Here is a 22,397-nt window from a genome sequence, read left to right as displayed (position 1 = left end):
ACGCCAACCTTCTTGCTTTTAACATGAACCGACTAAAGCGCTTTTCCCGAGTACGAAAGCTGTAACTGGCAGAAAGTGCATTCGGCGCTTAGTCTCATAGATCTGCCGATCGCCGAACATCGAGTTAGTTTTCTCGTACTCGCTCAATGATATGGAGTCGACGCACAGTCTCCGTCTTGTCTCTCTTGAAGACTAAAAATCCGCAAAGAAATTATGAACCTTTCGTGTGTGGTCGTCGCCATCTTTAATCGTGGAACTTCCGGTATGGGAGAAATTACTGTTTGGCCCTCCTCACGCACCTATAAAGTGTTCAAGTTCTTATCTCGATTGTGACTCTTTCCTGTTGTTCCTCTAATGTATCTTTTTTTCACTCGTTCCTTGTTGTAATGCCTTGCCTTTTTTTTCGCCCACAACAAGGGTGTGAGCTACGTGACTGTGGACCAGGGTCGAGGAAAAATGTTTATAAATAATTGTGAGCACTTCCGAAGTCGAAGGCTGAACGGAAGCGTAACTTTTATGCTTTTCAGAACAATACTACCAATACAAAAATATATGATAAGGAAACTGCAGTTGTTGACATGAAAATTGTGTAAAAGAATAAAAGGGCTCATTCTTCATCCGACTCCAACTGGTTGCCTTTAATCTTGATAAAATAGGCACTTGGCTAAGGAGTTCTTGTCCTGGCAACCCTGGTGAATTTGAAGAGCTCTGGAAATGTCTCATCCGTGCTCCGCTCATTGCTAGTGAACAGACGCATCCATGAAGTTGTACGGTCGACGGTTTTCTTGGGATCATTGTGCAACCGTCTATCCACACGATGCTCAGCGTCGTATTCCTCGCCAACTGACGGATCCATCCTTGAACTGGTGGAGTGTTTCCCGTTGCGAGACCTTGGTATATTCCTCGTGGCATTCTCAGCCCTAGAGTACCACGTGGGATCCGCTGTTGAAAGTCCCTCGTCGGGAAGCAGAGAAGATTTTTCCTGCCAGTGATCTGGTAGAGCCATCTGTCCGAGTTCCGAAAGTGTGTTTGGCGCCCCCTAAAAAAGAGAAAATAATTGTTTTTCTTTATTTGTTTTTCTCATAACCTTCGCGTAGGGGGATAGAGATAAAAGCACTATCCCGGACTGCACACAGCGCTGTGTCTGGTCGGTTACCAGTGTACCTTGTCCTATTCTTCGCGCTGTATTTGTTTTTGTTATGTGTACATGGGCTCTTTCGCTTGGCATTTCAATGGACGGAACGTAAACATGCAAAAGGAGTTTGAAGTAAGGACGAACGCATAAGACTGGTTTTCTTCAGCGCCTAATATTTTGACTACCCTTACACAAAAGGTATGTTTTTAGCTCGCAGTTTTTTATACAGCAACATGGGGCTAGACTAGATGCGTGCTCCACCCAGATTGGTCGGCACGTTGACTATTTATTCCTCTTGATTCCTTTTTACTGAAAAAGTCCCTCGAGCGTACGTTTGTTCGTTTCCTCGACTATCTGACTTTGGGAAAGCCCCTTCCAGCGGCCCTCCAGAAGTGTGCCCGCTGCTTGCGATTACGGAACGAGTGTCCGCTTTCAAAAGGCGGGGGTCGCGGCCTCGATCGCGAAGTTCAAAGCCACTGCGTCATCACGATTACTAGCGCCTCCAGAATTTACATGGTGCCCGCGTTGAAGCAGCAATGCGGGAATTGGTGGCCGAATGGGCTAGCGCACCTCAGCTCGAATGCTGCAAATGTATCGAAAGCTCGCGCTGAAGTGCCCGAAAATGCTGGAAGCGATCCCCACTTCTGCTTTTTTCGATTTGGATGAGCATTATACAGGTGCGCGGTCGTGTATCACTAATTAACGGTGCACGTTAAAAACCCCAGGCTAGCAATTTCACTGCAATGGCTAAATTTCTCATATACAGCTGCATAACTTCCTCTATATTCCCAAATCCTGGCAGATCGCCACGAGACGCGGCCGCCCAAAGTGGAAAGGTAGCGCGACAGACAAGAGGCATGTAACGGGCGCCCCGCTGCGGCGAGACGCCAAAACACACTTTTCCGGAACGATGGAATGTCCGCTCGTGCTTCTCGCGTTTGTCGAGTTACCGCTTCTTTTCTCGTAGGGTTTGAAAACCATATTTCGGGTCCTCGCCACTGCAAAACTGCGCGCTGACTACAGGCTCCCTGTGAAATGCTCTGTGCTACCAGATCCCCGCCCTCCAAATCTGCGACCGGGCACTCTATAGGGCCGCCCACACTAGCGAGAAAACGCGCCCGGCGCGCCGATAAATCGGTTAAGCGGGAAGATAAAGGGCGTGTCTCTGCACGCGCTCGTGGCGCTGACTGTGCTTCGGCGACATTTTGTTACTTGCCGCGATCGGCGTGCCACGCGCGTTTTCTCGCTAGTGTGGGCGGCCCTAAAGGCTCCGTCGTCGAACTGCCAGGCTTTGTGAGTAGAGAGGAGGCCATGAGAGCTGAGACACCAGACGCCCTTAAAGGGGCACTGACTCATCGAAATCATAGTTTCTTTTGTATTCGAAACCGGATACCCGACCGGCTTCCTCCGTGCCTGCCGCCTATCGCTGCCAGCAGACGACGCTTGACTTTCAAGTTTGAAGTTCTTTTAGGGGCCTTTCAGCGATCTCAAATTCTTTGAAACGGTGTGAGGTCGAAGAGAACGCGCAATGGACTTTTGTGAGTGACGTGAGGGGCCACGCCGCGCCGGTTCTGCGTGAAAGGCTGCCCCGGCGAAGTCACAACCGAAACTACGATAAACAGACTCCAAACCCAGTTCGTTTGGTCCTTTCACGATTTCCTTTTCCAAGTCTTAGAGGTCGTTTGGCACTTAAAAAAGACAACTTCGTCCGATTCCCCGACTCACCAATCATCACCGGCTACATGCGTCGAGTGCTGCCATGTTTTCCGAAAGTCGATAAAAAGCCAGGAGGCGACATCACACCGGACTCCGACTTTCGGTATTTCAAAAAGAAGGGCCAAAGTGCGTTCGCAATTGTGTTAAAAAACATGTTTTACGAATTCCGTTATTAAATGTTATAGAAATGTCGTTTACGAAGCTTTTAACTTTCATGATTTTTGTCGTCACAAATCAAAAGAAGCGAGGAGGTGAAGAGTGGGAGAGAAGAGCGCCAAAAGGAAAAGGTGCGCGCGTGGAAAAATTTTTTTCGCGCTGTGGTATTTTTTGCGTGTCCATGACTATAAATTGCATCGTTTTAGACAAGAAAAAAAAAAAGACGACCTTTAAGGTGTTAGTTCCCCTTTAAGACTTACTTACTTCCGGCGGTATAAACATACGTACAACACGATTATTATTCCGATTTCTTCGAATTTATTTGATTCCAGCGGTTTTTTGCATCATCCAGCCCCAGATCGTGTGGCTACCTGATCCCCTCCTCATCCTTATAATGAACCGGTCTGTACGTCTGTATGATAAGCAGAGAGAGAGAGAAAACGTTACGATTGAAAAAGTCTCCCCTTTGCCGCACTAACGTGGCAAAGGCAGTGGTAGAACAGATTGTGATGTGTAGTGTGCAGAAAATGTGTACACATGTGGAAACCAGTGTTGCGGAGTTGCCACTCCGGAGTTGGAATGATTCCGGAATCATTCCACATTTTCGCGACCCCGGAATGGAATGGGAATGGAATGGTGGCAATGTTGAGGGGAATGGAATGGGAATGGAATTAGATGCCTTTTGCCCGGAATGGAATGATAATGGAATGGGCCAGGTTCTTTATATTTTTTTTTCACGTTCAGCTATACCGAACCAGTCAGGGAGTCGGTTGTTCAGAAATAAAATGAGCTGGAAACTGCGAACCCGCGTAAGGCCCTAACAGACTTATACGCAAAAAAAAAAAGCGATACAAAAAACAAGCGTCAAAGCAAAGGACAGAGGGAGGACGGGGTGGGGGGGGGGGGGGGGGGGGGCGGCGATGGCGCTTTTCACCAGTGAAGTTCAACACATATCCGAATGCGTCTGCGCCTGTAATATTGCACGGCTCAAGGGTATGTCATCAGCAGACGTGAACGTGACTCGCTGCTCTGGTGATCTGATACCCAGGAAGGAGGCCAGACGTGGCCTCGCTGTGCACACGTGCGACTCGTCTCGAGCGCGCTGTTTCTCGGAGAGCTCGCACCTGTGCCGGCCATGTCAGGTCGCAATCCACGAGGTCTCTGTTTGAATGATGCTAGGCAAAACTTGAAGACTGCCATTCATGCGTTGGAGGCGGAGAATCGGCAGGAAGGACCGTCACAACAGGGATGCCACCGTATCGATATTTCAACCGTAACATGTGCTTCAGAATGCTTCAGGTGGTCCACTTTTCTCGAAAATTCCAAATGCAACTGCCTGCACGGTCTTCAGCGAGGTCACCTACAACGGAAGTACGTATTGTCCTTTCATACAGCAGCGTTGGTAAAGTTTCATGCTCAAGGCAACACCTACAGATTGAAGAATACTAGTTCATCCCACCGTGACGTCATGTGATCAGTGCTGACAGGTGCGCCCTTATTGGACAGGGAAGTGTTGATGTTTTGATGGAATTTATTTAGAGGTCGAAGTCTTTTCGCATCACTGGTCAGCCAGACAGGATGCCGCGGTCAATTCTTGATGGAACGTTTTTTAAACCCATTGACTTGAGGACTCTTCGTCCTGAACCACTACCTTCAAGCCGAAGTGCCAAGCCTGCAAAAAGTTAATTTCGGGACCAAAAAAAAAAAAAATCTTCCACTTCAAACTTAAAGTTTCATCTCAGTTGGCGACTCAAAGAAATTGGAAAAATGTATTGCATTATCAGTATTTATATTTCTGCCCTCCCTAAAATGTATTATTGTCTTTGTATTTCCAAAGACTTTTTGCCTCTTTTTAAGATGAATTTCCGATACGTATCGCGATACATTTTACAGATATATTTGAGACTCGAGTATCAGTATCTGAGCAACTATTTTCATCTCTCCCAGTATTTTTATTTCCAAATACATTTTTGAATATTTCTGCCCAACCCTGCAACGTAATGCAGCTGTCAAGTGACGCTTTTAACGTTTAGGAATTAGAGGAATGGAATGGAACGATTCAGTCATTCCAGGAGTGGGAATGGGCCCAGTGTCCCCATTCCTAGGAGTTGAAAAGAATGGAATTATTGAAAACTCTAATTCCCCGGAATGGAACTGGAATGAAATGGGGGTGCCCGTTCCGCTACACTGGTGGAAACTGGATGGCGTGAAGTCCTGCGTCCTGCAAGGAAAGCGCGTGGGTTGTTCGTGGATGTTTTAAGCGTAAAGCACATGTGAGCGAAAATCGCGTCGCATCGTGCCGCCGAGCGCCGTAAACATGATAACCCTTGCTGTCATTGGCGGTTTCTAAATGCTTCCGCCACGCCGCAGCGGTGCGATGCAACGCGATTTTCCTTTACATGTGTTTCAATCTTTATGTGTGGGTGCCATCTTCTGCGGCTACAGTGTAAACGCGATTTTCTCAGGGCCTGTTGGAGTGTGAGGGCCTGTCCAAACGGGATAGTACAAAAATCAAGAGGCGATATGACTCCGACATAAATCGTGCGGCGCTCCACTGGCGTCCGTTTTTTTTTTTTTTGTTTTTTTTTTTTTTTTCCTTGCCGGAAAAAGATTTTTTTTTTCTTTTTTGCCAAAGATTGCCCGTTTCTTTCATGGGTGCCTTGAACATGCTAATCACGTGGGTCCGGACAGCCACTAACTCACGAGCTCTGTTGACTCGGTCAATCGCTTAAGGTCGCCTCAGCTCTTCAGGTCCGGAAAAAGGGAAAGGGAAGGGGTGTCCGAACCCTTACCCAAATAGATCCGAGCTGCTTTCCGGCGGGTCGTGTCACGTGATAACACAGATAGAGCGACGCTGGACGCGGGTGGGTTTTCGAATGCAAAGGTACAAAACCCTTACCCTGGAGTAAGATGGAGTAAAATTTGGAGCACGACCAAGAGTTCGAGGGCCCTGCAGAACAGATGGACAGCATTGGCAGGTGACGTGTGGCGTCAAGTCTAACAAGAACCGAGGTCACCGAAAAGCGGACGGAACGAGGAGGAAAATCGTGATGTTTGCTTGGCCGGGGTTCAAACAGACACCGGACTGCCGGACGCTTCAATTTCTACGATTTTTGACGGGATCGTGCCGCCTCACGATTTTTGTAGTATCATGCTCGGTCAGGCCTCGAGGCGCAGTAGATGGAGCGTGCGAAAGATAACAAAGCGCGGCAGCGCCGAGCAGAGCCCTGCCGCCAGCTAGAGAACCCAACACTCGCGGTAGAGTCAGAGTCTGCTTCCTCTTCTTCTCTAGTGTCTGCCTTTCTCTCGCTCTTTCTCTGGAGAGGCGGGAGCGCGCTCCTTTCACGTAACAGAGCGCCGCTCTATGTCTGAACACGTGATGTTTCTCCCCTGCCGGGAGTTACACGTAGCCACTCGAGGAAGAAATTCACGAGAGCGGCGTCGGCGTTGGACTAGAAGTCGGCCTGTCGACTTCCGTTGCAGGCACCTAACCGCACATGGCCAGCTCCAGCCATGTAAAACATTATTTGTTAAAAGAGAAACAGGGTGATGAAAACGGATCGCATCACGTGGGACGGTCGGCAGCCGTTACTGTGGTCAAGGTATGAAAGGCACTTTAACCCGATTAAATTTAGTGGGAATAGCTTCACTGCTCGCTGCAGAGACCACAAGGAAAGAGTATGCGGCCCGAAAGTCCTCATCCATTCTTCACAAGCGCCCCGGTGTGAGTTTTGACTCGCATTTAAGGATAGTAGCGCTGTGCTGCATCGCATTGCTTCTCTTTTGTACATTTTAAACACTAGTATCGTAAAAACGAGCGCACGAGTGTATCTTGAAAGTAACTAAGTGACTCTGCCATTGTAACGGTAACAGTAACGCGTTAGTTTTCCTTTTAAGTAACGGTAACCATAACTTCATTACATTGTGGGGAGAATAACTGTAACTTTAACTAATTACATTTGAACAGTAACTTACCCAAGTTCGCTTATTTGTCGCTGGAGATGAGAATACTGGAGGCTACGGTACGAGCCTGCCCGAGCGTACAGCGGAACTGCCCCAGAATTTCCCGCACCGCGCAATGCAATGCCCAGGGTGTCGACGAGAGGCATTCTGGTTTACAATCTGTTTCTGAGCGTTCTATGGCGGTTTCACAGTTTTGTACACATAAGCCATTACACAGAGTGCAATGAAACTGTTAAGAAAGCTGTTTTTTTAAGTTGCGAATTTCTCATATACTCAAAGTTTCTGAGTGTAGGTTTCTGTAAAAAAAATGCAAGAAAAGAAAACCCTGTAGTTCCTTATGCGCGGGATCAGAACAGAAGCAAACCGCCGGGTTGAAACTGCTATTCCTGTATGGCACTACATCATACATACGCATTAAGACGTCTTAGGGAGGAACTCCCTAAAGCGGTCTTGAAGTTAAAACACCAGAAGACAAGGACAGAAGGCATTTAATGCGAATCAGGAAAAGCGCACTTTCAAACCGCCCGAATTGCCGTCTTAATGCCCTAAAGCAGATACTGCAGATTAGAGCGCATGCGGTACGGCATGGGAATAGTAGAACGTAAACATCTTAGAAATCTGTCTCATTGACTGACAGCTTCAATAAAACGGCTTGATATATATATATATTTTTTTTGCTTTTGCTGCATAGGGACTATTATTTCTTTTATTCTCGTACTAAAAACGAAGAAGAAGAAAAAAAACTATGGTCATAATATCTGGGCATGACATAAGTGCATTCCGTCGGGACATCCTTGTACAATTTTATTGCACTGTTTATTGGCTTATGTATGCAATTTTTTTTTTTCACTCAATATTTAGATTTGAGTAGCCGCGGCAATTGATCAATATTTGGGTAACCAAGCCCGGGCGTTAGGCATAATGCGGTTGTTGCTATAAGACGGTGCTTTGCCACTTATTTATCCTTTTTCTTTAGCGCAATGAGGACAAACTCCTGCCGACCCTCCGGTCAAGTTTACTTCTAGTCCATTGTGTTTCTCGTCGACGTGTAGCAGGTACGGTTTAGAACGGTCACGACATCTTTGACACAGAGAGAGCTGGGACTCTAAGCTGGACATTCGACGAGAAAGTCGGCGAGATTTCCAACCGCCGCGATTGGCTAGCACCAAGGTAACGAGCCAATCACGGGCAAAGGCGACAGTCAGAAATCTCGTTGACATTTTCGCCGAGCGCCCAGTTTAGGGTCCCTGGATTGACTCGGGAGATCGGAATACGCATTGAGATGGGTCCCGCATTCCCGAAGTGGCAAAGGGGACATATTACGGGACTTTGTAGCGTATTCTTTTTCGTACAATTCGTTTCTTACACTAATCTCTAACATCCTGAACACTTCCACCACAGCACAGTCATTGATTGACATATTAGTTTCGCGTGGCGGTGGCAGCCACTCACGAGCTTCAATCTTGCATCGGTACGTTTCCTTTCTCTTTTCACGTGACAAGATGATTCGGCATTCTGAACAAGTAAGGTACAAATAGTCGAGCCGCTTTCTCGTGATTGTCCTCTCTTTCGTCCGCCGTCTCCGGTTTTCAAAAACATGTATGTATACACTAAACTACTGAAACGATTTGAATCACTTAGCGCCACCAGAAGGCAACTCATTCATATTCATCTTCTCGAACGAAGGGTACCTACAGGCGTCGGCCATCTTGCGCTACATCATTGATGCTGTACTCCGTTTCACATCAAGTCTAACCTCACCCGACGCTACGATTCGATGTAGCTAATCAAGCTGAGATAAAAGTGCATTGTCACGGCATCCGTTGCCTTTTGTGGGTTTGCTGTCACCAACAGAATCAATCACGCGCAGAGTTAAAACAAAAAAAAAACGCAAGATCGTGGCGCATTTATTGTGGGTGATTGGGTTACTCAGACGTATACCAAACGGACAAAGACAATAGGCGCCTTGCCGATGCGGTTATGGCACTGCCTGATTGTATTGTAGATTCGGTTGCTGTCCGACTAGGAGTGAAACGGAGAATACGGACATAAACTGTGGGAGAGGAGGTGATGAAAGCGGGACGGGGACGTCAGAGTGCCGAGCTCCGATCGGAATGATTAGCGGGTAGCAACAAATCTAGTTGCGTTTTAACGCGAAAGCATTAGCTGTCCCGTGGAGCGAAGGCGGCGTTGTCTGTAACCATCTCTAGCAGCGAAACGGCAGTTAAATTCCCATTGACCAAGAGCACAGCAACGCAGATGCTTCGTCACGCAAGCCGCCGGGGCGCTCGAGGTCCCAAGCGGTAGCGCTTCAGAAATAAAACACAAAGCAAAGCGCAGCAACGCAGATGCATCGTCACGGAAGCCGTGGAGCCGGCGGGGTTCGCCGCTCCTGCGCAGTGGAGGAGGATGATGTCACCGACGGGGCGCCGTGTGAAAAAGGAAAACGTGGCACGCTGCTTGCAGGAATGCGCTGCGTGCCACGTCTTAAGTGCAGTCTTTAGTGTCCTCCTGTAATTCTACTCATTGTTCAAACGCGTTCGAACGACGAGTAGAGACAAAAGATTTCGCTGCTATCCGCTAACCCTCCCAATCGGAGATAGGCGCTCTGACGTCCCCATCCCGTTCTCGTCACCTCCTCTCCCACAGCATCTGTCCGCATAGCGTGGCTTCCGCAGCGCTGCAGCTCCGCACTATACTGCGAGAGAACTGCGTATACATTGGCACGCACTCGTGCTAGCATCGACAGCGTTGAAGCACTGCACGAGCTCCGCTATGCTCGACGACGTAGTACCAAATAGTCGACACTGGTTTATAGACGCTTTCTGGCAGCTGTGCATGGACGCCGCCATAACCGAAATTCAGATGTTTTTCCTCTTATTCCGTTTGCTTCACTTCATCATTACCACAGCAGGACAGGTTATTGCCACTTTAGGCGATACTGTGTCCTTCTTCCCAAACTCTAAAAAAAAATGGAGGAAAAAAGTAGCAACGGCGCGTCTTCCTCCCTCCTACTGACGCGCCGCCAAGCGGACACGAGAAGGAGGGAGGAACGAGACGTTTTTCTCCTTCTCCAGGCGGACGGGAGCAAGCTTTCGCCCTCCCGACTCATCTTCTTTTGGTTTCGTTTTTTGAGGACGTCGCGCACGTTGTTTAATAAATGTTGTTTAGTTGATTGAGCTTAAGCGGCAGCGAAGGCCGAATCTAATTCCGTCTTCTAGTTGAAACGTGGAGAACATTTTGGTTGCATTGACGTTTTTATCACTAATTTTATCAAACGAGCAAATGAAGCCGCTAGAAACAGCGAAGTTTCGGAGCTGTCCTAGCAGCGCTACATACACATGGTAAGATGGCCGTCTCTGGTTTGTGGGACCCACGCGGAACTACAGTATTGGAACCACGCGGAACTGTGTCGACGTTCTCGACGTTATGGAAATTGCTGGAACTGCGTCCAAGACAGGCAGGTTTTGCTGCCGGCTGCCTGGGTGCCTTCCGTGCTGAGTTCGGTTCTGTTTTCCCGTGCCGAGTGCCAACCGGCAATCAACGTGGTTCTGTATTTCTGCGTGTCGGCGACCGAGCAGCAATTTCGTGATGGCGGTGTTCTGCGTTGTGAACAAAAGACTGGAATTTTTGCCGATGTGTGTTCGCATATCAGTGGTGTAACAAGATGAGATGACGTAAGCTGTCGGGCATTTGATGCCGCTGGCCGGGCCGTGATCGGAGAGGGCGGAGTGTCGCAGGTTGACGTTCCGCTTTACGTTACCTTAAAGAGTTTAAGACCACTTGAGGGATTACGTGCAATCGATCGACGTGCAGATAGTCATGTTGGAACGCTGGTCTGAACGGTAAGCTCCTATCGTATAATAGAGGCTCCCGAAGATCCCGAAGTGGAACGGTGGCGTGAGAAAATGAAAATGTTTTTTTTTTTTTTTTTGTATAACATTAATTGGGCGGCACCTATCGCCCCCTAACCTAACTACTTTCGATTACTCTGCTTGACCGTGCTATCTGGTGGCAAGCGATTTAACCTCTTTTTACACTATGCGGCTATGCCATCATTTCGTGTTACCGTGCTGAAATGAGCCAAGAGGCTGCTTGGGATTTGCTGTTTTTGAGAGCGGCCTTTGGTTTTGCGGGCGAATGGTTTACCACTCCTCCGTGATGTGCGGTTGACCAAGGAATTGTGGCACGAGGAATAGCAAAGGTAAAACATAAAGTGCACGAAGTAACTGGGTATCGCTTGTCTCCGTTTAACATCGCAGTGCTGACGACGAGAAGACTGAGTGACTGCATGCTTTCGAGACGTAAGTTTCTTTACCTGCAGGGGGAAGCCGGCTTTGGAAATAAATACAGTTCGCGGAAAGCTCGTGTTACGTTTTTATTTGCTGCTCCTCTCGCTCCCTACGATAGACTTAGCGTTCTCGTTAAGCCTTATTGAGCTAGATTTGCTCAATTCGTGGCCGCCATAATGAGATGCAGGCGACGGAGAAACTTTTGCTCCCCTGGTTTAGGGATGAAAGTTTCTCCCTTTCTGAAGGGAGGACTATACTGACCATTTTTCCTAAGAGTGCAGCATAGGCCTTTTAGGAAGCTCGTCAACGCCCGCTTCACTGGCTCTGCATCTCGGTAAAACAAGAGAAGGTCGGCCATGGCGGCTCAATCTGGCGCCTGTTTGAAGTGTCTACAGCCATTGGCGCATCCAAATATTGTTCCAGAGCCAATGGCGTCATTAGCCGAGAAGAACGCCGAACAACAAATCACGAAGCAAACCTAATGAACATAATTCGGAGCGGAAGTTCATCTGCTTCTGTTGCGGAGGCTGCGGTGACGTCAGGACGCCAAGCTCTGATTGGTTCTGCTTGAAGCATAGTGGGTAGACCACGGAGCAGCCAGCATTGAGGTCTATTCACTATCCTTTTAATCAAAGCCAATCAGAGCTCGGCATTCCGACGTCACCACAGCCCCTGTAAAAGGAGCAGACGAACTTTCGTTCCCCATAGGCCACGCCCAGGATTTCCTAAGCTCTCAGTGACCGCGTTTACCCTAGGGTGCCTCAATGACCTTCTGTTTAGAGTGATGCCACCCTTTGTATACCCGATGCCGACAGCACGCACTCACGGGGAAAATACAAGGAAATCGACGAAAACAAAATGTCGCCATACCACAGCCAGCGCCACAGACGCGTGCAGGGACACGCTCTTTCACGCGCTTCTCAACAAAAAATAAATGTAAAAGTCGGAACAAAATGGTCAGATGTCTCCACCCTAAGCAAAGCGCACATGAAGGCACCCTAGTTTACCCTTCCAACGGCGTTCTTTCTATGCTAGTCACGGGGCTTAATCCTCGCCATATGGGGGCACCGGCTAATTTCTGCCCGCGGGTATTGTTCGAGAGCGTGGGCTCAGGCGGTCGAAGGCCGAAGAGACCACGTTAGCCACCCGAATGGAGAGCAAAATACCGGTGGCGTAACACGTGATCATCTCCAGGGATATGTGCTTGGAGCTTTCGTTCGCTCGCCCGTGCAGCGCGTGTAGCTTTGTTTTGATTCCTAGCTTGCTTCGATGCTGCTTGATCTACTTGTCAACACGCTGTGCGCAAAAAAGTTTGACTAAACGGCGTGACTCGTATACCGGTCTTTTCTTTTTCCCGAGTGTCTCTCCCCAAATCCTCTAGTAACTGAAAGGGAACAACTCCACGAGTGTCGAAAACTACGGCAATCGGTACTGATCCGCGATTCAATGTAACGTCAAAGCGCACAAAAAACAGTGAGTAAAGTCACGCACATATACTGCAGACGAACGCTCCTCACAACTGATAGTTCGTCTTTAATGCAGAATTCCGTTCTTGCTGAAGCTAACTTTGATTTAGCTTTAAAACGTGACGTGGGCTACGGCAGGACACGTTCAAAGAGATTTGGCCGGCTGCCAAACACCTGCGTCTCGCTAGGCTGGCAACGCAACAATACGGTAAACAAAAACAAAACAAAAATACTGATGAGATATGTACCGAGGATTTCGAGTCGGTAGCATTTCAAGGTGAACGCTATTCCAGGTCGAGCGCCCTAATTGCCTAGTTTGAAAGATGACGTCAATTGGCGACACTAATACTTTAAAGTAATAAAATATCCACAAAGACAGGGCATTTATCGCTATTGCTTTCATCTCGAAAACAAAATCAATATTGGGGAATCTATATAGTTTACATTTAGCGTTGCCCTAACTGACTACGATTCACTCGGGCCTGCGTCCCTAAATTCACTTTTATAGTTTCAATATTGGGCTACGTATCGAGAGAGTTGGCGTCTTGACTCCAACTACCACGTTCATACCGTCATTTTGCAATGAGAAAAATATACCCTGTCAAAATTTGTTCATGGTAATTACTATTAAAGAAAAAAAAAAACGCATCTCCACGTGGTGAATGATGTTGATTGGGTTGAAGCTCTGGTGGTGCTTGTCTGCGTAGACGCTGAACTGCAGCTTGCCGAGCCTGTCGTTCGTTTTCATCCATGTAACGCTGCGGTCAAATGCTCAAATGCGTATATAACCACGTTCCATACCGCACATTCTCTTTCTGACATGGATGAAAACGAACGAAAGGTTCGGCATGCTGCGGCTCACCATCTACGCAGACAAGCACCACAAGAGCTTCGCCCCAATCAACAATCATTCACCACGTGGAGATGCGTTTTTTTTTTGCCCTACCCGAGCACGGAAGCACGTGCTCACGTGCTCGTGAGCACGAGCACCTGACGCCGGACATCGGACAGACATACGGACATGACTATCCCCTATGCCTAGGGGTATTCACACGAGGGAGAAATCCCGGGGATTTGTCCCCGGCACGCGCGCATCACGAGATGAAAACGCGAGGCTTTTGCACATCGCAAAGCCTGACGTTTTCGTCGTGGGATGCGCGTGCCGGGGAGAAATCCCCGGGATTTCTCCCTCGTGTGAATACCCCTTCGCCCCTAAAAATATCAAGTACATTTAACGTGAAAATAATTGTTGGGCTCTTCAAGGATTCTTAGGACACATAAACGTCCATGGAGAGTTCTCTAAGCCAAATACAATAGAAAACTTGCGGGCTATCCGAGCGCCTCACAAAAGAAAACTATCATACCATCCTCCTCAAGTTCGAGTCGAAAAGCAAATGTTACAAAATTTCAGCAATCTGCTTTAATACGTTGGAAGATTCAAAAGCAAAAAGGATCGTGAAGGAGCCATCTTTATCTGTAATTGGGCCCTGCTCAGCGCGCTGTCTCGGGCGAAGAATATCTGGTCATTAGGAAATGAAAAAAAAAAAGAATTATCAACATTCGTTAGTTTTGGTGATATTCTGCGCAGTAGGATTTAGCATCAGAATGAGGTGAAAAGCAACGTCGACAAAAGCAGACATAAAGAAGCCATATATTTGGTTCCCTCTTTCAAATATGTTACTCTCCTCGTATTAAACATTGTATATAACAGTATTACTAGTAGATCAATTTAGAGTTTTTACCTAAATACATATATAAATAAAGAATCGTTAATAAGAAGCAAATGAATTCCTTTGATTAAAAAAAAACACGGTGAAAGTTTTAATGTCGGCACCTTATAAATTTATGTCTTAACTTTTTTTTTATCCTCTTATCCTTTGTTTTTCTGCTGAGTCCGCAATGCAGAATAAAACGTCAAGTCAAAATCAAATCTGGGGTTTACGTGCCAAAAGAACGAAGGTCATTTGGCCACCCCAGCGGAGGACTGAGGATTAATTTCAACCGCCTGGGGATCTTTCGATGTGCATTCCGAAATCACAGCTACACAGGGACTTCTTTACAACACGCCTTCGTTAGATAGAAGGCACATCATCGGGGATTCGAACCCGCCCCCGGCCGATCTGTTGGCCGGCGCTTTGCTTCGGAGCCAGCTATAGGCGGCGTCCTTTTGTTGAATTACCAAAGCATCCAAGAGAATGCTGGGAACGTAGGTACACGCGCTGCACGCGCTCGCCTTTGCTATACAAAAAAATTCTAAGTAAATAACCAAAATAGAGCTTTCGTGGAACGCGCGTACGAAGTGCGATTTCTTTTTTCTTTCGAACACTTACAGTTGGAGACGCCAGCACGCACAGCGCATGTACCTACGTTCCCGATATTTCTCTTGGATGCTCAGATAATTTGGCAAAAAGTTTATTAAAATGTCGACTAAGACCCGGCCGATGCGACGTGCCGAGCACAAAAATGCACTAGAATCAAACAAACAAACAAAAAAAAACACTAGCAAAATTGGCGTCATCGGTGGAGCAGGTCGCCTCCTCCCCACTTTCGGTCCGCTTAAGTGGAAAGAGGTGGGAAGGGGGCATCACCTGAACGCTTAACCTGCCACCGACTGATGTGAGAGGCAAACTCCGGACGGCCGGCGTTCTTCGTTCGAACGCGTACAACGAGTGCAGTGGAGACAAAGGCTTTAGGCCTACCCACTAATCCAGCCAATCAGCGCTCGGCGTTCTGACGTCCCCTCTTGTCTCCTCCTCCCCCTCAGCTCCTCGGCGCATACAGTTGATAAACTTGTCATTTATTACGGTGTCTTTTGCGCACGCCACTTTGCGGCGTATCCAAATTGAACGCAAGCGGGTGTTATTTTTTTTTATTTGGTCTATAGCAGTGTTGAGGAGTTGCCACTCCGGAGTTGGAATGATTCCAGAATCATTCCGCATTTGCGCGACCCCGGAATGGAATGGGAATGGAATGGCGGCAATGGGAATGGAATTAGATGCCTTTGGTCCGGAATGGAATGGGGCCGAATTCTTTGTATTTTTTTTTGTTTTTTTTTTGTTAGTTTTTCGCTACATCGAGTCGGTTGTTCAGAAATAAAATGAGCGAGAATCTGCGAACCCAAGTAAGGCCCTAAGAGACTTATACGCAAAAAAAAAAAAATGCAATACAAAAAAAAAACAAGCGTCAAAGCAAAGAACAGAGGGGAAATGGGGGGGGGGGGGGGGGCGCCTAGCTTTCACCAGTGAAGTTCAGCACATATCCGAATGCGTCTGCGCCTGCAATATTGAACGGCTCAAGTGTACGTCATCAGCAGACGTGAACGTGACCCGCTGCTCTGGTGATCCGATACCCAGGAAGGAGGCCTAAGGTGGCCTCGCTGTGCGGACCCAGACTTCGTACACCTGCGACTCGTCTCGAGTGCGCTGTTTCTCGGAGAGCTCGCACCTGTGCTGGCCATCTCAGGTCGCAACCCACGAGGTCTCTGTTTGAATGATGCTAGGCGAAACTTGAAGACTGCCATTCATGCGTTGGAGGCGGAGAGTCGGCAGGAAGGACCGTCACAACAGGGATGCTACCGTATCGATTTTTCAACCGTAACAGAAGATAAGACATGTGCTTCAGTTTTCTCAAAAATTTCAAATGCAACTTCAACGAGGTCACCTACAACGAAAGTACGGACGTCAAATGCAACTTCAACGAGGTCTTCAACGAGGTCACCTACAACGAAAGTACATACTGTCCTTTAATACAGCAGCGTGGGTAAAGTTTCGTGTTCAAGGCAACACCTTGGACATAAAAAAACAAATAAGCCTCTACTTCAAAATTAAAGCCTCACCTCAGTTGGCGTCTCAAAGAAATTTGAAAAATGTATTGCATTATCAGATTTAAATTTCTGCCCTCCCTAAGATGTATTCTTGTATTTGTTTTCCAAAAAGTTTTTGCCTCTTTTTAAAATGTATTTCCGATACGTATCGCGATACATTTTTGCAGATATATTTGAGACTTGAGAATCAGTATCTTAGCAACTATTTTCATCTATCCGAGTATTTGTATTTCCAAATACATCTTTGAATAATTCTGCCCAACCCTGCAACGTAATGCAGCAGTCAAGTGGCGCTTTTAACGTTTAGGAATTAGGGGAATGGAATGGAACGATTCAGCCGTTCCAGGAGTGGGAATGGGCCCAGTGTCCCCATTCCTAGCAGTTGAAAGGGATGGAATTATCGAAAACTCTAATTCCCCGGAATGGAATTGGAATGGAATGGGGGTGCTCATTCCGCAACACTGGTCTATAGCTGTTCCACGATGTCGCGTGCTTTCAGACTTCTTCAGGAACAGCTTGCAATGAATAAAAAAAATTGTACTTGCTCACCTTCATCGCCTTGTGAATGTATAAGGGCAGCACTTGGTCGGCGTCTGGTTCCTCGGTCTCGGGGTTCGTTAGTGGGTTGGTTATGGTGAGGTATACTGTAGCCGAGACGACGAGGGGCAGCACAAGCAGGAAGACCAAGCCCAGAGTCACCAGGAGCGGGTTGTACGGAAGGAGCGGCGAAGGCGGTCCTTCTATCAACAGGTCCTGCCTCAGAAACGTGCCTCGTGGGGCCGACTTCCTGCTTGGAGCTTGCGGCAGCTCCGTGCCCGGGAAGTGGTCTTCGTCGAGCATTCCCGCTACTTGTCGTAGAGCCCATCTTCTTCTTCTTCCCCCTCTGTCGGGTCCGCCGCGTTTTGTCACTTTTGTGTGCTTGTTCAAGGTCATCTTGCATAGTACAAAGTGAATGGTAACTTATTAAAATAAATATATAAATACACACTCAAAGATACTATTGATTGCATGTTACCTGTGTTCATTGGGCGAGTGTGTTAATTTATGTTCATTTATGTTCATACCTGTGTTCATTGAGGTAATAAAGCCAGATTAATCAGTTAATTAGGTAACTAACGAGTAAATATTGCCACGTGCTTCTCACTTTTTATCCTGGTAAATATTGTTACTTTACGCCGCGTACCCAGTATTACATTTTATAAGTGGACGATAACGCTTTTTTAGTGTTAGTTTTAAACTGTTATACAAAATTTTTAAACCAAAAATTTCGAAAATCTCTTGTCTACACTTTTATTATAACGCTGTGTACGCGTTGTGAAAATATCCCTTCTTAAGATAAATATTCAGAAACAAAAAATGAAAAGTACGTGGAAGTATTTACTCGTATGTTGTTTTAATAAATAATTGATCTATGACTGTATTAGCTTACCATGAATCCACATGCAACATGCTAGCAAAGTCACATTTGAGTATATATTTTTAAATTTCTTTTAATTATACAGAAGCTGGAGAGGTTCTCAAAGAAAACGAAACAGAGGATACAGCGGTGTGCTGTATCTTAGTCAAGTAAGCGGCACTCGAAGGCACACGCTACAGTGAGAGTCAACGAAGCGAGTGCGGGCGGCTAAATCGCACCGCACTCGGCCAATCGGCTCTCGCGTCGCGATTTTTGATTCAGAGGTCTGCCTACCATATGACATGTACGGGGGTGTTCATAAACGGCTCCTCTCGACTGCACGCGGGTCAAATGAACCAAAATGAACAGCTAACAACGCGATAGGAATCGGTAGCAACGGTTGTCCTCACCCGGGGAACGACGCGCGAAGCGGCGTGTTGTCTGTCGGCACTCCCGTCAAAAAAGGCAAAATGAAGACACAAAAACTATATCTCTGCAAGGAATATCACGCGCAGAAGGGAATAGAAACACTTAGAAGCAATAAAAAATACACCAGACTAGATAAAGATAGGTAATGGAATCGAAAAGCAGAGGATTAAGAGGAGACAAGCGAAAAGGCAATGTGATCTCAAGGTAGAGAGGCCAGGCCAGGGGACAGTCCATCCCACAATTCCTCCCGCGCGGGCCGGGGCGCTTGGAAAACTGCAAATCGTCTATTCACGAATAAAGTGGGCCAACCCTAGAAGTTGGGCTACAAAACAGTAAGTAGCTTTTAAAGGAGTGCCACATAAGGTGAAAGGAACAAAGAAAAATACACCCGACTTTCTAAGAGAAGTTGATAAGCGTGCAGCAACGAACGAGGATGCTTCAAGCTTGTGGCAATAACACCTTCACATATTATCACATCTCTCTTAGTAGAATTTTTGGGTAGACGGAGCAATCTCTGCTGTTGTGACATTATGAAAATGGTCGTAGTCACTATAACCGAGAAGGACATTGTTAATTCTTGTCTAAACACTTACCGCCTCGAGTTCCTCGAAGAGGCATACCATCACTTGGTGTCCTCCTCTCCCCGTCTTCGACCGCAAAGAAAAACAGAGGAACCAAAAGAAAAAGCGGATATAACTTGCCTCCCCCCTTTTCCTTTTTTTTTTTTTTTTGTTGTAGAAATGTTTATTTTGATTTTTAGACATTTCTGTTAGTGTCTAAAAAAATTAATTCAGACGTTTGGTGTTGCAAAAAAAAAAAAGGCTTTGCGGAACTGAAGAGTGCCAAGCCTCCCTTTGCGCCAGACTTGGACGTAGTTCAACTACTCTACTCAAATTACTGTAGTCTTTTCCGAGTAACTTTGTAACTTTCAATTACAACTTGATTTGGGTAATTAGTAGTTTAATTTAACTACTTTTTTTAGGTAACTTCTACTCAAATTACTAACTACTTTCGAAATTATATAGTGGTAATTTTGCCCATCACGAAAGTTTGAGCGCAGAAATTAATAAGCGCCGGCAGATGAAGTGGCATTCCCGAACAAGGGGCCTCCTTGTTCGGGAAGGCGTCCTTGGGCCAAGGTGGCGACGAGCAGCCAAAACGTAACACCGGCACGCACGAACGCAGGAAGAGATGCTTAACCAGCCTTGGTCGGGTATTGACCTAATCCGGTAATGCACGCAGGCGCCGCGTTTCCAGCTGCAACCGTGAAAGACGGGGACACTCCCGAGAGTTGTTGTTGTTTTCGTGTTGTGTGTCTTTAGTGAGTCCTGACTCAAGCGGTAGGTTCCATGGGAGGCGCCACTGGAATGACCTCGCAGCTGGGCGCCTGTTCCCATGGTCGCCTTGTCAGCGCATACGCCTTTGCAAAGCCGTACTCCCCCGCGCACAAACCCTGGTACGAATAATCCGTTCATGGGAGCACGTTCCCGCTTCCAGCTGCAACTGTATACGAGCGACGATGCTTGTTCACGTAATCCTTCGCGTCCTTCCGACCATCCATGCCTGGGAGACCTCCTCTTTGTTAAAAAACGATTTACTTGTCAGGCGCGTCAGAATATTGTAGTCGCCGGCGGGGATTGCGAGTTACCCTTGGGAGATTCTTTTGTTGGACCCGGCGTTAGCGGCGAAGTATACTTCGGTTCCATCTTCTGTTAAACCAAAACAATTTCTTTTTTCAGTAGCGTAGCACTAGCATTACAATGAGATGCGCAGTCGTCCGGGTGATCTCATCGTCGTGGCGCGAGACTTGAACCCTTGACGGTAATGTGCACTCGCTCAGCGTACTCTCAGAACGACGTCGGAATAGAGAGGGGCCAGTCATAACACTCTCAACTTGACGAAGAAAAAAGAAAAAAGGAGGAAAGCTTGTTATGAAAGACCCTCTACCCGAGGCAAACCTCACATGTTTCGTCATGGACACCTAAAACGCCGACACTAAAACACGACCCTGCACAGCCTGTTTCTCAAATTCAACGCTGCCGTTTCATCCAGCCCGTCGCTGGAACGTATATTTAGCTTGGCTGGGGACGTCTTTAGATGGAAAAGGGGAAAACTATCCTATCAAGAACTTTGAAAGTCAATTTCTTCTGCGAGCGAATAAACTATCCTGGTGAAAACGCAAGCCATAAATAGACTGCATTATTTTAGGCTCGCAGGGTTTTTCATTGATCAAAACTGCTGTTCATTTTGCTACCACAAAGATATAAAAAAGTAACTTCGAAAGTAACTTCAAAGTAACTCGCTACTTTTTACAGTAGTTAGTAGTTTACTCAATTACTATTGCAAATGCGTAATTTCTACTCTATCCAATTACTTTTTGACTCCAACTAACTTTTTTGAGTAATTTGTACATGTCTGCTTTGCGCTGGTCAATTCGCGTGGCAGTGTAACTTTGCTCGACTTTACCAAAATAAAAATAACCCTTTCTTTAGAAGGGGGGGGGGATGGGCCCTGAAAGAAAAGTTTAGCGGGTTACAAGGAATCCGTTACGTAAAAAATGCAAGGGAATTACTCTAAAAAATACGTAGTTATTCCGTTCTAAATTACTGAGAAATGTAAGGGATTACAACTAATTTCGTTACTTGTAACGGATTACGTACATGTCTGGGCCGCAGGGTTACCAACCGTCCCAGATTTTGCGGGACTCTCCTGACTTTTCATTAGGCGTCCCGAGTCCCGCATCATCCCTGTCGGGACAGCTCTATGTCCTGGATTCGGTCAAGGCGGTCGAGTTAGAAATCTTATAGCGTTGGATCACATATAAGTTATATGTGATCCAACGCTGCGCGCCACGCTGCGAAACACGAAGTTCGCACAAATCGATCGAAGCAATGGTGCGGTGTGTAGCGTTAGCTGCGAGGCTTTAGCCACTTTAGCTTGCAAGAGCAATGACAAGCCGGAAATGCTGATGGGCGCCAGTCATCGTCACCATCATTTGTATAAACCCCATTGTATCTTCCTTCTCCTCCCTCGCGCTGCGCTGCACCCGCACCCCCCCCCCCCCTTCTCTCCCCTCCGTCCCGACTTCCTTCATTGAAAAGTTGGTAACCTTAATTGGCCGCCGCCATGATGCACATTTTTCGCCACTAGACACGTGACCTTATAATTTTACGTCTATAATTTAACGATGTACCACGCACAAATAATTGCTTTTTGATCTTTATTAACAATACAGACGAGATAAGTTATGTTTCGATCGTTTGAAGTCCAACATATGCTTTTACGCTAAAAACTCGGGCAGCTTCACAATACCTCCGCTAGATGCCGTCAGCCGCGGTGCTGTATTTTGGGTTCTTATTGGAGCTGCAAACTGATCTCTCGAACTAACAGTATTTAAAAAAAAAAATAGTTTATCATGCCCTTTTTTGTTAGAGCGATCGCAATACAAATTTTGGCTTAGTTTTGTGTAAAGATCTCAAAATTTGGTACGGTCACCTGTCTAGTGGTCAAAATTGTACAACATGGCAGCAGCCAAGTGGGGGTCACTTTTGCCTGGTGAACAGCGTACCAGTTTGTCGCCCTAGGCCCCTCTACCTCGTTGGTCACATCGCAACTTCTGCTCGAAAGAAAAGAAGAAGTTTAAGTAAATTCTTAAATTGTCGGACATGGACCGACAAATTCAGGCGATTGATTCATTTGTTGTATCCATTTGTTTACTAAGAATTGTTTACAAAATTAAAATGGCTCGCTGAGAAGCTCATCACGCAATATACGCATTTGAGTGCGAAAAATTAAACAGACGAATGGTAGTAATTCACAGCTTGCGTACATCTTATCTTTGGGGAAGCTGAAGTTTCATCGACTTACTAGACTTAAGACTTTGATCACGAGTGGGTCTCACGCGTTTCACCTCAACCAGGTAAATAAGCAGGTATTTAATTGAAAAGACTCCGAAAGTCAACCACCGCTTCTTCCTGCAAATTATTTTGAGGAAATGTTTGTTTACTGGTTTACAGAACTC

General features: G+C 46.7%; 1 protein-coding gene across 1 annotated transcript; it reads right to left on the bottom strand.

Moving 5' to 3' along the window:
* Window positions 1–650: 650 nt before the first annotated feature.
* LOC121837987 lies at window positions 651–17,457 on the bottom strand. Its single transcript, XM_042293934.1, has 2 exons — window positions 17,101–17,457; window positions 651–1,039 (listed from the first exon to the last, which is right to left on the bottom strand). The coding sequence occupies exons 1-2, from the start codon at window positions 17,389–17,391 to the stop codon at window positions 665–667; spliced, it is 666 nt and encodes a 221-aa protein (XP_042149868.1). The 5' UTR covers window positions 17,392–17,457; the 3' UTR covers window positions 651–664.
* Window positions 17,458–22,397: the final 4,940 nt, after the last annotated feature.

This window comes from Ixodes scapularis, unplaced genomic scaffold, assembly GCF_016920785.2.
Source record: "Ixodes scapularis isolate PalLabHiFi unplaced genomic scaffold, ASM1692078v2 PGA_scaffold5__190_contigs__length_132052651, whole genome shotgun sequence".
In the NCBI taxonomy this organism is placed as follows: Eukaryota; Metazoa; Arthropoda; class Arachnida; order Ixodida; family Ixodidae; genus Ixodes; species Ixodes scapularis.
The sequence above is the reverse complement of the archived record's forward strand: the minus strand, read 5'-3'. Positions and strand labels throughout refer to the sequence as shown.

Bases quoted from the DNA above. Each gene is read 5' to 3' on its own strand.
- LOC121837987 (XM_042293934.1), bottom strand. From the start codon at position 17,391: ATGCTCGACGAAGACCACTTCCCGGGCACGGAGCTGCCGCAAGCTCCA. The intron at 1,040-17,100 runs GTGAGCAAGTAC...TCTCTTTTTTAG, and splicing joins ACATTCACAAGGCGATGAAG to GGGGCGCCAAACACACTTTC.